The 12,496-nt window shown below is 51.3% G+C and overlaps 1 protein-coding gene across 1 annotated transcript; it reads left to right on the top strand.

Moving 5' to 3' along the window:
- Positions 1-1,108: 1,108 nt before the first annotated feature.
- On the top strand, positions 1,109-8,769 carry Aipl1 (aryl hydrocarbon receptor interacting protein like 1). The gene is made up of 6 exons (XM_005349637.2): positions 1,109-1,204; positions 1,783-1,962; positions 6,308-6,496; positions 7,321-7,497; positions 7,571-7,712; positions 8,567-8,769. The coding sequence occupies exons 1-6, from the start codon at positions 1,109-1,111 to the stop codon at positions 8,767-8,769; spliced, it is 987 nt and encodes a 328-aa protein (XP_005349694.1).
- The last annotated feature ends 3,727 nt before the right edge of the window (positions 8,770-12,496 follow it).

The following is a 12,496-nucleotide window of genomic DNA, read 5'->3' on the forward strand; positions in this document are numbered from 1 at the left end:
CCATGGCCTAGGTTCTCCTCCCCCACCCCATGTCCATGGCCTAGGTTCTCCTCCCCCCCACCCCATGGCCATGGCCTAGGTTCTCCTCCCCTCACCCCATGGCCATGGTCTAAGTTCTCCTCCCCCACCCCATGGCCATGGCAGTGATGTCCCTGTCTGATCATTCTACCTCCTCAACACACATGCCCCTCTAGGCTGTCATATGGCTGGAGAAAGATGGTGGGGAAGAGGAAAAGGTCTCTGCGCCTTCCACATTACTTGCTCCCCAAGACTGGGATGGAAACAAATCCTGAGTTGGGGACCTGGCACTCAGGGAGGGCTTTCTAGAATTCTAGGCTTCATCCTCTGTGTCTGACCAGTTTGCCTAGTGTTCTGCCTCTTGGTCACTAGTCAATGTCCAGAAGAGACTGATTTTGGGGTGCTCGGAGTCCATTATTAGCCTAAAGATTCTGGAGAGAAGCATGAGAATCTGAGGTGGCCACAAGGTGGCGCCAAACACTAAATCTTCACATTACATTTTTTTCTTCTCGTCTCTCAAGGGGACCCCGGGGGCTCCTAAATGTCTCCCACGACCCAGGACTGAGGCCTAGCCAGACCTTAGAGTGGAGGCAGAAGCTTAGTGCTAGGAGTGCCTCAGTTTCTCTCAGAACTGTTCCAACCTCTCTTAGTTATCCCAAAGTCAGAACCCCGCTGCTGCCCTCTGGTCACTTCTCCCAGCTCCCAGGGAAGGGCTAAGAGACAGAGACTGGACAAGGTTGGCATTGCAGGTGCAGGAGGGACAGACAGTGGTGGCTTTGGCCTCCACTCCTCTCCCCTTGGGTAGTCCCACGCCTCTCCTGCTGCCTTCCTTCTCCACTCCCTCCTCACGGAAACATCAGCTGACCTCTTTTGCTGCGATTGAAAGAAAGCAAAGCCTGTGGGTGTCAGACTCAATGGAGTCTGTAGTGGCCAGAAGTCCTACCTTCCTCCTGTGTCCCATCCCTGCCAGGAAATCCTCCAGGTGCCAACTGCTTAACCGTCCTTTCCCGTGGGGGATTATCTAGTCAGTCTATAACTGGGTGTCAGTAGGATTATCTAAGTCAGCACAAACCTCTCCCATCCCTGCAGCATGGACGTCTCTCTACTCCTCAATGTGGAGGGTATTAAGAAGACCATCCTGCACGGGGGAGTGGGAGAACTCCCTAACTTCATCTCCGGCTCCCGGGTGAGTAACCTTCCCCCAGCGAGAGCCCCCATGGTCCCTTTCTGAGCTCCAGCTGTGCCCAGGGCATTGCAAATAGCTTTTGGTTCAGCCCTAATCCAGCCAGGCAGGCCTTTTCTCAAATTGCCCACCCTATGCACCTAGGCTGCCCTGCTTTGGAGTTTATAAACAGGTCATTTTGGGGGGGTAGTTTTTGGGGTAGCTTTAGTGCGGACTGAGGGGTTGGGGGTGGGGGATTTTTCCAGAGCTCCAAATGTCAAGTGAATAGGAAGGAATCTCGGGAGTTCTGGTGTTTGTCTTCTGTGTTTGATGGGTCTCCCAGGGTGGATGGACACATCCCTGGACATTTGAGCTTATTGGGGAAGGATTCTTGACTCTTGGTCGTGAGAGACGGGCACAGGCTATGCTGGAAAGGAATGGGTTCCTTGTGGGCACTTGTAGGGTGTGTCTGATGCACCTTAGCTTACCAGGCATAGATGAACTGACTCTGAGGACAGCCCTAGGAACCTGTGGTGGCTGGGTGGCCGCAGCTGGAATTCGGGAGGTATGTCTACATCAGACCCCTCTGTTTTGGGGACTAGGTGACGTTTCATTTCCGAACCATGAAGTGTGACGAGGAACACACAGTGATAGATGACAGCAGGCAGGTGGGCCAGCCCATGAGCATCATCCTCGGCAACATGTTCAAGCTGGAGGTGTGGGAGACGCTGCTGACATCCATGCGGCTCGGGGAAGTGGCCGAGTTCTGGTGCGACACCATCGTAAGTAGGCCGCATGGCTCTTTCCCCACTTGGTCCCCGCACGCTCTTCCTGGAGCCATCAAGGTTCAGGAAAGTTAGGGCTAAACAAGCCTCTCTATTCTAGCCTGAATTCCCATTGTCTGTCATTACAAACGTGATGACCTTCAGGCAAAGCAGGCCTTAAAGTGACATAAAAATGTATGGGTGGCTGGGGAGCTTTGGAGAGGACCTTGGAGTAGGAGAGGGTCACCCCTGCCCTTTTCTTTCTGCTCAGTGAAGCAAGTCCTGGAGTCTGTGGTCACTGGGCTTTTTTGCCCTCCCCCATTCTTTCCAGCTCTATGACTCAGTTCATATTTACGTCAATCCTAAGTCATCTTTACAACGTCTTGCTCTGTGATTTGGAGAGACAGGCGCTTCTTAGAGAAACTTGCGAACTTGCAAAAGTCAGGAGAAGCCTATCAAGAACCTGCCTCCTAGGCTGGCACAATCAGCCCACCACCCTGTCTTGAGTCCTCTTACCTCCGGGGCACTTCTCTTCCTCATCCCACGCCGCGTGGGCAAATTCCAGGCATCGTGGCCATTCATTTGGGAACACTAGATTTGGTGACTCTGAAACTACTGGACATTTGAAAAACACAGCCACAGCACCGTTGTTAAATCTCCAGAGAACCCAAACACCCCCTGCACACTCTCTAATTGCCTGACACAGGACTCTCTGACCATCTCATTTAGTCCCTTTACAAGATTTAATTTTTATTTTTAAGTGTATCTATGCACGCGTGTATCTATGTGGATCCGTTCACATGAGTGCAGGTGTCCACGGGGTACAGAAGAGGGTGTTGGATCCTCTGGAGCTGGAGTTGTAGATGGTTGTGAGCTGCCTGGCATGGGTACTGGGAACTGCGCTCTATTCCTCTGAGAGAACAGCAAATGCTCTTACCTGTTGGGTCACCCCCCCCCCCCATGTCGCTCATTTATTCTTTAGAAATGAGTGGCATTTGTGTGTGCAGGCAGGATCCAAACAAAACCAGTGTGTCAGGCTTTACCTGTGTGGCTCTGTATCTGTCTCCCTGGGTTTCCTGGCCCTTTCGGGTCACGGAGTTAGTGGTCCTAGAGATATGCACATTTGGATTCTGAATGTAATTGTCTGATATATTCCTTTATTTCTTGTATTTCTGACAAATGAGCTTTTTGTCTAAAATCTTGAAAAGTCTTTTATTCTTTCTTCTCCTTTCCTTCTCACTGATTTGTTTTTGTCCAGGGCTTCACGTAGCCCAGGCTGGCTTCAAAATCCCTATGTAGCTGAGGATGACCTTGAACTTCTGATCCTCCTGCCTCTACCACCCAGATGTGAGGATTACAGGTGTGTGCCACCACATCTGGTTTATGCAGTACTAGGGACTGGGAATTTGAGCATGGCAGGCAAGTCCTCCCCACCCCCAGTCTTTGTTTTAAAGTCACGGAGAGCTCTGTGAATGTCTCACCAAGGGCCGCACGGTACCTGCCTATCACATGCAAGATTGAGATTGATGGGTGAGTTCAGGTGTTGACAAGCTGAGCTGTCTATCACAAGGCTCCCCCTGGGTCTTCACAGTGGATGGTGGTTAGATACTCTTTATTTCGTGGGGAGCTAATGACCCTTTTGAAAGAGCAGTTTGGTAGAGAGAGAGAGATTGCATTTGCGACGTATTTTATTAGTGTGGAGTGACCTGGGGAGATTCTTTCTCCTCTTGCCACTCTGTCTCCTCATCTGTAAATGAACAAATGGCGTGTTTGGGGCTATTTTGGGAGTCATAGGATATGATATAAATGAGCGGAAGTCATGGTGCACATAAGGCGATTAAAAGGTAGAAGCTATTATTTTGAGCTAGAAGGATGTTGAAGATTAACTCCTTTGTTTTACTGAGGAGCCTTACTCTGAATATGATTTTGAGAGAGGAAGTAATCTGCTCTGGTTCAAACAAGCTGAGGGGCAAAATCTAAGTGGGATCCTTAGCTTTCTTGTCCAGTACCTGCACCTTTTAACAGAGCCAGACTGCAGTACCACCGTCTACCATTAGGGGATGCCATACACTACATGACTCCCCTGTGTTCCTCAGCATACTAAAGCCCAGCATCTTTTCTTTGCAACACTCTTGTTGTTATTATTTTAATCTTAATTTCCTTTAACTTAAACAATGTCTTTCTGTCAGTTCAGGCCTTCATTCAGTTAATTTATTCTGTGGTGTGAGTTTAGAACCACCCCTTCTGCCTTTGCTCTCAGTGAGGCATCCCCGAGCTTGGAAGACCCCTATGCATCTACTTTAGGCTTTATGTCTACAAGCCTTTGTCATGAGCAAGAGCTCCCTCACCTGCTCAGGGTGCATATTTGCTAACATGGTGGGCTTCATGCACAGAAGGCTGTCAATACAGTCTTGATTCGTTGATTAATTTGTTGTGCAAAGCCCCAAACTGCTGCTCACTCCAGGAGCAGTTCCTGGGGCCTTTGATGATGGATTGGGAGGTGGGCCTGTAAGCTGAAATAAATCCTGTCTGCCTCAGGTTGCTTTTGGTCATGGTGCTTTATCACAGTAATGGAAACCAAACCAAAATACCTGCCCTAGGAAGAGTATATGTAACTATGTTTAGTCAGCCCCTTCTCTGTGGGCAGCCTCTACTCAGGAACCAGAGTTCTACATAAATTCAGTCACCAGTAGGGCAGGCACAGGCCCAAGAAGACCTGACTAAGCAGTCATTGGGTGTCACTTACTGTCCTGCACTCTACCTGGACTGTCCTTGTTCAGTCAGCTTGGAGTTATATCTTTGCAGGAATGGGGGTTCCTCCCTCTCTCCCCCAGTACAGAGGGGCAGGGTGGGTGAGAGTTCCTGGCCCCCTGTCTGCCTCCGAGCGTCTGTCTCCACCTAGAACCTGTTGCTGGTGCTCAGTTTTGTGAGGCCAGAGAAACAAAGTCTGATTCCACAGGATCTGGGTCTCCAGTTGCCCAGTGGGTAGGGGCAGCTGTTTTAAGTTCATGCAGGGAGTGGGCTAGCAGCCGTATCCGTAGCAGCCGCAGCAGGATACTTGGGTTCTGGATTCCATCACGGGTCTGCGATATTCTGTTAATACTTTGTGCTTAAACACTGGCAATAAATTTAAAAACCAGACCCTCCCCCTGCCCCAACCAAGCCCAACACATTGAGAGTCAGTGGATGTGGTCTGTAACACTGCAGGTGGCAGCCTCCGGTCCAGACAGGGCCTTGGCCTGAGCCAGGCACTTACCTCAGAGCAAAGAGGGAACCATGATGATGGGCTCCCTGATTGGTCTAGTCCTCAGATGTCCAGAGCCCATGGGTGGCAATGACTGCTCCTATAGCTTGTAACCTGGTAGGAGGGCTCCAGGATCCCTCCCTTTCACAAAATTGGTGCTAGAAAAATGTCCCCAAACTTGGTTCCTTCTTCTAGGTTCTATCTTGCTCTTGATGTCACTCCATAACCCTGGGCGTGGGCTGGGACACCAGACCTGCCAGGTTGGCAGGTATCTAGTAGAATGCAGCCTTTGTCTGAGGTCCTGCTGAAATGGCCCCAGTGGACTCCTCCCCAAAGCAAGCTGGTAGGAGGAGGATGCTTCCTCCCTTATTCTAGCCTTAATCCTTCAGACAGCTGCCATCTGGCTGTGCCTCTCAGAAGTCAGCCCAGGGCATTTGGGCTAATCTAGGCCAGTGGGGGTGGGGAGAATGACCTTCAGCCTCCAGCATCTGTCCTTTCCACCAGCGGAGGGACAGGGGTGGCTTCGTAGCCATCTGAACTTGACCTCTGTGGCTCTGAGGCTCTACCAAAGAGTCGAGGCCTAGTATGGAGCAGGCCTTGCTGAACCCCAAGGGCCAACTCTGGATGCAGCTGGATCAGACCAGACATACACGTGCACTGGCACATTCAATGGCTCTCTCAGGTTTAGGACTCTGCTCCATTCACTGCTACATCCTGGAAGCCCTGGGCTTGTGGGGCTCAAGGACTCCTTGGGGAAGAATGTAATATGCTGACCACAGGGCTAGAAAGAGGCAACGTGTGGCTAAAAGCACAGCTTGGAGAGGCAGGTTCAAATCCTGTCTGTGTCATGCCTGACTGTGTAGCTTTGAGGTCTAACCCCTCTGGGTTTCTTTTCTTCAGCTGTAGCACAGGGATATTCACAGTGACTCTTTTGCTGGGTGGTCATAAGGATTAGAGGTGCCAACAGGTTTAGAGCGGTTGGGCACACTGTGAAATACAGTTGTTCTGGTAGGTGTCCTGGGATGGCAGTGCCCATGAGAAGGGTCCAGCCCAGGCTGGGGGTGGTCTGGCTAGCTCTGAACAGACGGCTAAGACAATGCTCCTTCATCTCTCTTACAGCACACAGGAGTCTACCCTATGTTGTCTCGCAGTCTACGGCAGGTGGCTGAGGGCAAGGACCCCACTGGCTGGCATGTGCACACGTGCGGGTTGGCCAACATGTTCGCATACCATACTCTGGGCTACGAGGACCTGGATGAACTGCAGAAGGAGCCGCAGCCGCTCATCTTCCTGATTGAGCTGCTGCAGGTGGGAGCCAGGTGTGGGAGGGGCTGGCCCAGGTCAGGAGGGATCCTGAGGACTCCTGACCCCATGCCCACTTCACTTGCTTCTCCAGTAAACGAGAGGCTGGTCAGGGACCCCAGCAGAATTGAAAGTTGCAAACCCCCTCCAAAGGAAAACACTCATTTGGAAACAACGTTTGAAAAATGGGATTTAATTTCATTTTTGAAGCATCTTTATTTAATTGGTCATCTGTCTGCTTCCATTTCTGCAAGATTGAGGGTTGCAGCCTCCTTCTTGGTTCCTGTAACTTGTGGGTTTGGACTTGGGTCTGGCACAGTAAGAGAGCCTGCATGGGGCTAGAAGCGCCAGGCTCAAGGTCGAGGCCAGGTCAGGACTCAGCTTATGACCAAGGTTGAAGCTCAACCTGAGGGCTGTATGGGTAAGGAAAACTGAAAAAGAACAGTTGTGTGGTTTGTGCACTGTGCGGGAACATCCCTTCAAAAGCGCTCTTTGTAGATATTACACGTTTGTGTTATTATGATGACAAATTCTCTCCAGATGGCAATAAAAGTGTCTTGTTCTAACACAGCGAGCACTCATGACAATCTTCCAACTACTGGAAGTAAACTTTCCTTAAGAAAGGAGCCTTTTTGTAATTTCCCCAAAGGCACCGACTTGCTTAAGGCAGGGCTGGATCTTGTTGCTTCCTTGCTCTGTTCTCAAGGTCTTGACCAGCATACCCGACACTTGGTGTGGTGCCTCACTGTGGGACATGGCAAACCACTTCAGAAGGAGGCTGGGGTCATCTCGCTGGTCCTTTCCTGGCTAACATCTAGCTCCTGGACTAGGTGGAGGCCCCGAGCGAGTACCAGAGGGAGACGTGGAATCTGAACAATGAAGAGAGGATGCAGGCCGTGCCTCTCCTTCACGGGGAAGGCAACAGGCTTTACAAGCTGGGTCGCTACGATCAGGCTGCCACCAAGTACCAGGAGGCCATCGTGTGCCTGAGGAATCTTCAGACTAAGGTTGGGAGCGACCGCTGGCTGGGTGGGCTGGGATGAGCCTTACCCAGCCGGTGGCTGAGCTTCTGCCTTGCAGGAGAAGCCCTGGGAGGTGGAGTGGCTGAAGTTGGAGAAGATGATCAACACCTTGATCCTCAACTACTGCCAGTGTCTGCTGAAGAAGGAGGAGTACTACGAGGTGTTGGAGCATACCAGCGACATCCTGCGCCATCACCCAGGTGCAACCCCGGCAGGGGTGAGGGGGTAGGGGTGAGGGAGCAGTGGGAGTGGGGGAGTAGGAGTGAGGGTGGAGAAGTGGGGGGGGGTGAGGGTAAAGGAGCAGGGGTGGTGGAGATGGAGGCGGGGGTGGGGGAGATACAGACAGCCAGGTCACAGCCACTGGCACTGGCCTCACGTGGCCCTTTCTGTGGTGAGAGGCACAGAAGCTTGTCTTCAACCTGTTGACTTCCCCAAGCCTGCAACTGCGTTGTCGGTGCTTCTGGGTGGGTGATATTTATTGTGGGAGCTGTTTGTTTCAGACTGAGGCTGGCCATGTAGCCCAGGCTCCCTGGGAACTTGTGATCCTCCTACCTTAGCCTTTAGAGCTCTGGGTTTTACAGGTGTGCACAATCATGGGCTTTAGGGAGGAGGTTTTTAAAATCTTATTTATTTTTATGCTTTTCAAATGTGCATGTGGCTGTTATTCAATTAGTTTGGGAGTAGTAACCAGGCTTTGAAAGGAGGCCAGCAAATGAGAGAAAAATATGGAATCGACATTGAAAGAAAAATATGAAATTGACTTTGGTAGTATTTGAGAAGGAGTTTACAACTAACACTAAGCAGGATAGCACAACATTTGCTGCAGGCGCTAAGTACTCCACCCTTATTATTGCACTGAGTCTCACCATCACTCGGATTGGTCAGGCACAATAACAGGGTCCAATGGTGACCAAGCTTGGGTCCTCAGAGGTAACAATACAAGAATTCTGAAGGTGAAATTGGTTACAGCACTTGGAAGAAATCGAGGTCAGGAGGTCTGATGCCAGGGCTCCCTGGGGCTGGTCGGTTGGGTGCAGCTCGCTCCTCTCCGCAGGGATCGTGAAGGCCTACTATGTGCGCGCACGTGCTCACGCAGAGGTGTGGAACGCTGAGGAGGCCAAGGCGGACCTCGAGAAAGTACTGGAGCTGGAGCCTTCCATGCGCAAGGCGGTGCTCAGGGAACTGAGGCAGCTGGAGAATCGTCTGTCGGACAAGCAGGAGGAGGAGCGGCAGCGTTGCCGGAATATGCTGGGCTAGGCACGGGCTGGGCTGGGCTGGGCTGGGCTGGGCTGGGCTGGGCTGGCTGTCTGAAACGCTGGACTGAGGACTGGGGCAGTGGACTGGGCACTGAGCCAGCTGGAGAATCGTCTGTCGGACAAGCAGGAGGAGGAGCGGCAGCGTTGCCGGAATATGCTGGGCTAGGCACGGGCTGGGCTGGGCTGGGCTGGGCTAGGCACGGGCTGGGCTGGGCTGGGCTGGGCTGGGCAGGGTAGGAGCTGCTGTCTGAAACGCTGGACTGAGGACTGGGGCAGTGGACTGGGCACTGAGCTCACCGCTGCCCCACTTGCTCTGCAGGGTGCCCCAGGGCGCGGTGGTGTCCTTGGTTGCCATGAGACTGTCAGTGACTCCTCTGCGGTTGGTCGCACAGCCTGTGGGCCGCATTCAGCAAGCATAGCCCGAGCATCCCTGGTTCAATTAACAAGGACTTCGATGTTGCTTTTTAGCATATACTCATACTAAATTATATTATGACTAATTTCTGAGGGCTGTGGATATAGCACAGTGGTAGCGAGCTTGTTTAGCAATCCTGGAGCCCTGAGTTTGATCTCCAGCATAAATAGATACATATAAATACATGTATATTGTGGGATCAAAGTCATAGGTGCCCATGAAAATCAAAAGCACGCCCCCCCAATTAACAAATGGCACAGGCTAGCTCCCCTTCTTTAGCTCGGGTGCAGTAATCAATCTTACTTTAAATTAAAATATTTAAAAACGATTTATTAATTTTAATTTGTATGTATATATGTGTCTCTGTGTGTATATGCCACGTGCACACGGGTATCCAAGGAGGCCAGAAGAGGGCTTGCAATCCTATAAAGCTAGATTTGCTGGTGGTTGTGAGCTGCCCTATCTGAGTGCTGGGAACCAAACTCAGGTCCCCTGGAAGAGCAGTGAGTGTTCTTGACTGCTGAGCCTTCTCTCCAGTCCCAAAAGGAAAAAAAAAATGTTTTTAATTAGCACTCACAATTGGTTTTCATTATGGTGTTTTCAAGCAAAAGTAGTTTTTGTTGATTCTCCCGTTGCTCTTCCTGTTCTGTCCAGTTTTATTTTTCTAGTAGTTCCTCCCACTCTGTCCCCATGTTAGTGCCCACTGCAGCCTCTTGCTGTATCCTCTATCAGTGCTGATTACAAAAGGACTCCCCCCCCCCACCTTTTACCGAGTTTGGGTAGCCATATTTTGGGCCTCTGATTTTCTTGGTTCTTTTTTTTCTTTAATTACTTTATAGTCACTAGACACAGAACCCCTCAGACTGCCACTGACTTTGGTGTCTCTGGGGACTCCTGGAAGACGGATAGTGCCAGCATCCACTGTGCTACTCTCTCTGCAAGGGTGGGGTGACTTCCTTTTCCATCATGCCTGTAGTTAACATCCAGCCCAAGCTTAGCAAACAAATGAATCTGTACTCAGGTTGACTGGAAAATCTGAAAATCAATAAACAACTTTGACATGATGGTGGCTGTGCTAGTGTATTCCCTGCTGGGCTTTTGCTGCAGCTCTCCTGGTTCTTCAGTCCCCAGGTCACCAGAACAAGGACACTTCTGGCATCCAGGGGTTTCCATGTCAGCCCTCCTAGCCTAGGAGAAAAGGTGGCTCATTTTTAATTGACTCGTGTCTGAGTCTACTAGACCACCTGTGTCCGTGGTGAGGAGGGAGCAGGAGGCAGGAGACGACAGAGGAAGGGACATCATGACCTGCTGAGGCCACCAAGTCCTGAGCTGTGGAGCAGGGAGGGAGGGCATAAGGACCTTCACTGTCTCCTCCAGCAGTGCTACCCAGGAGACCCCTGGATGGTGCACACCACCGCCAAAGCACCTGTGTGGCTCTGAGCAGAGGAGGACCTTGGCAAGGGACCTTAATGAAGACCCAGAAATGACGGCCCCAGACTGCCCCTTTCCTCCCTTCCCCTCCCCTCACATTTCCCCCCCCTTTCTTTTATTTTCCCTTTTTTTCTAGCCTTTCTTCGGGCTTCCCGGTGTTGTTTTTGAGACAGGGTCTCACTGTGCAGCTCAGGCTGGTCTGGAACTTTGCAATCCTCCTGCTTCCAAGTGCAGGGATTGCCGGGCATGCTATCTCTTTCTGTGTGCAGTGTCCCCTCCATTGCCTTTCCTTCTGCAGTTAGAGAGGATCCCACCTTACTTGTCAGTTAGTATACAGCCCACAGCCTCCCCTACACAACCAACACCTCGAGGCATCTACGGGCCCTGATTGGTCCTGTCTGACCCTTCTAGGTGGGGATCGTCCCTTTTGATGCCCTAGGAAATTTGCAAGCCCAAGAGCCAAGAAAGCTGTGGCTCAGGACGCCTGTGAACTATGGTGGGAGGCACACTGGAGAGAGAGAGTCCTAATGCTCCTGGCACCCAAAGATAATGATGGGGCCATGGAAGTCCTGTTCAGAAGCCACTGTATCTTATACCTAGCTCACTCGTGAGGAGGGGGTGATGCGAAAGTGGCAGAGATGCCCCCAACTATCCATCCAGGGCTCTGGTGCATGCCTTGGTTTCCTTCTGTGCTCTGGAAGCAATCTCCTATGAGGTCCTGGCTGATCTCACAGCCTTCAGAAGACTACTTTCCCAGATTCTAGCCAGCAGGGGGCAGCAGACAACAAGCACCCTGAAGTCCCTGGTGGTCTGACGGTATGCTCCACCTCCCTTGACCACCCCTAATGCCTGCAGAGTGGTCACCATCAAGGAGACACTTATAATGAGATCACTGGGAGACTAGGGACTCAGGGAACCTAGTTCCCACCAGCTTTGTACAGTCTGGGAACCCGAGGCTCAAATGGAAGGTAGGTCCTAGATGAACACTCAGGCTTCAGACTTCTGGCTGGGACTTTGTGGGCTACTCTGGGCAGCTCAGCAGCTGATCCATGCTGGCAATGATGCATGAAAAAGGAAAGGAGAAAAACGTAAAGCTCATGTAATGAAGTAAGCCGGCCTTCTAGTAGCTTCTGCATGGAAGCAGTTAGAGAGGCCGAGACAGGGCCTGTGTGGGTTCCTTAGCCACGCTCCCTCCCTCTTAGAGTCAGTACATGTTAGTTAAGGCGTTTGGGCCAGGTGTGAGCCGCTGTTTGAACTGTGTCCTAACTGGAGTAGACCAAGATCCAGATACCAGGGAGCCATGTGTGTTTCTCCCATCCTTTGCAGGTATGTTAGTCCTATAGCTCCTACAGCAGGGTACTATAAACGGTGGCTGAAATTGACACAGCACCCTTTCTGGATCTGAGGGTAGGTCTTCTGGAATGGGCCAGTCTGTGGTCCTCTCTCCAGACTCTCCTGGGAGAATCTGTCTTGCCTTTTCTAGCTTCTAAAGACTTCATGTTCCTCAGCTCTTGGTCCCCTCCATCCTTCCAAGTCAGTAGGGGAGCATCTTCCTATCTCTATGTCCCCCTGGTGTGTCACCATTTCTGTGCCTTTGACCTTCCTGTCTCCCTTTCATGGAACCCTTGGCATGACTCTGGGTCTACATGGATAGCTCAGAAGACTGTTTCCACCTTGGGATTCTTGCCTTGACCATATCTACACAGTCTTTGTGGTACCATACAAGCCATAAGTGGGCTCTGGAGATGGGGTCATGGCCTTCACTGGGGGACTTCCCTCATTTCACCAGTCAGCTGGTCCCCATTGTCACCATCTGCCATGCTGTGTCCTGTAGATGTATCCACCATGGCTCCTTCAACTTGTTCTACACCTGATTTGGCCA

This window comes from Microtus ochrogaster, chromosome 7 (assembly GCF_000317375.1).
Source record: "Microtus ochrogaster isolate Prairie Vole_2 chromosome 7, MicOch1.0, whole genome shotgun sequence".
NCBI classification, from domain to species: Eukaryota; Metazoa; Chordata; class Mammalia; order Rodentia; family Cricetidae; genus Microtus; species Microtus ochrogaster.

Coding starts and splice junctions, on each gene's coding strand:
- Aipl1 (XM_005349637.2), top strand. CDS start 1,109: ATGGACGTCTCTCTACTCCTCAATGTGGAGGGTATTAAGAAGACCATC. Junction 1,205..1,782: donor ACTTCATCTCCGGCTCCCGG/GTGAGTAACCTT, acceptor TTTGGGGACTAG/GTGACGTTTCATTTCCGAAC. Junction 1,963..6,307: donor AGTTCTGGTGCGACACCATC/GTAAGTAGGCCG, acceptor TCTCTCTTACAG/CACACAGGAGTCTACCCTAT.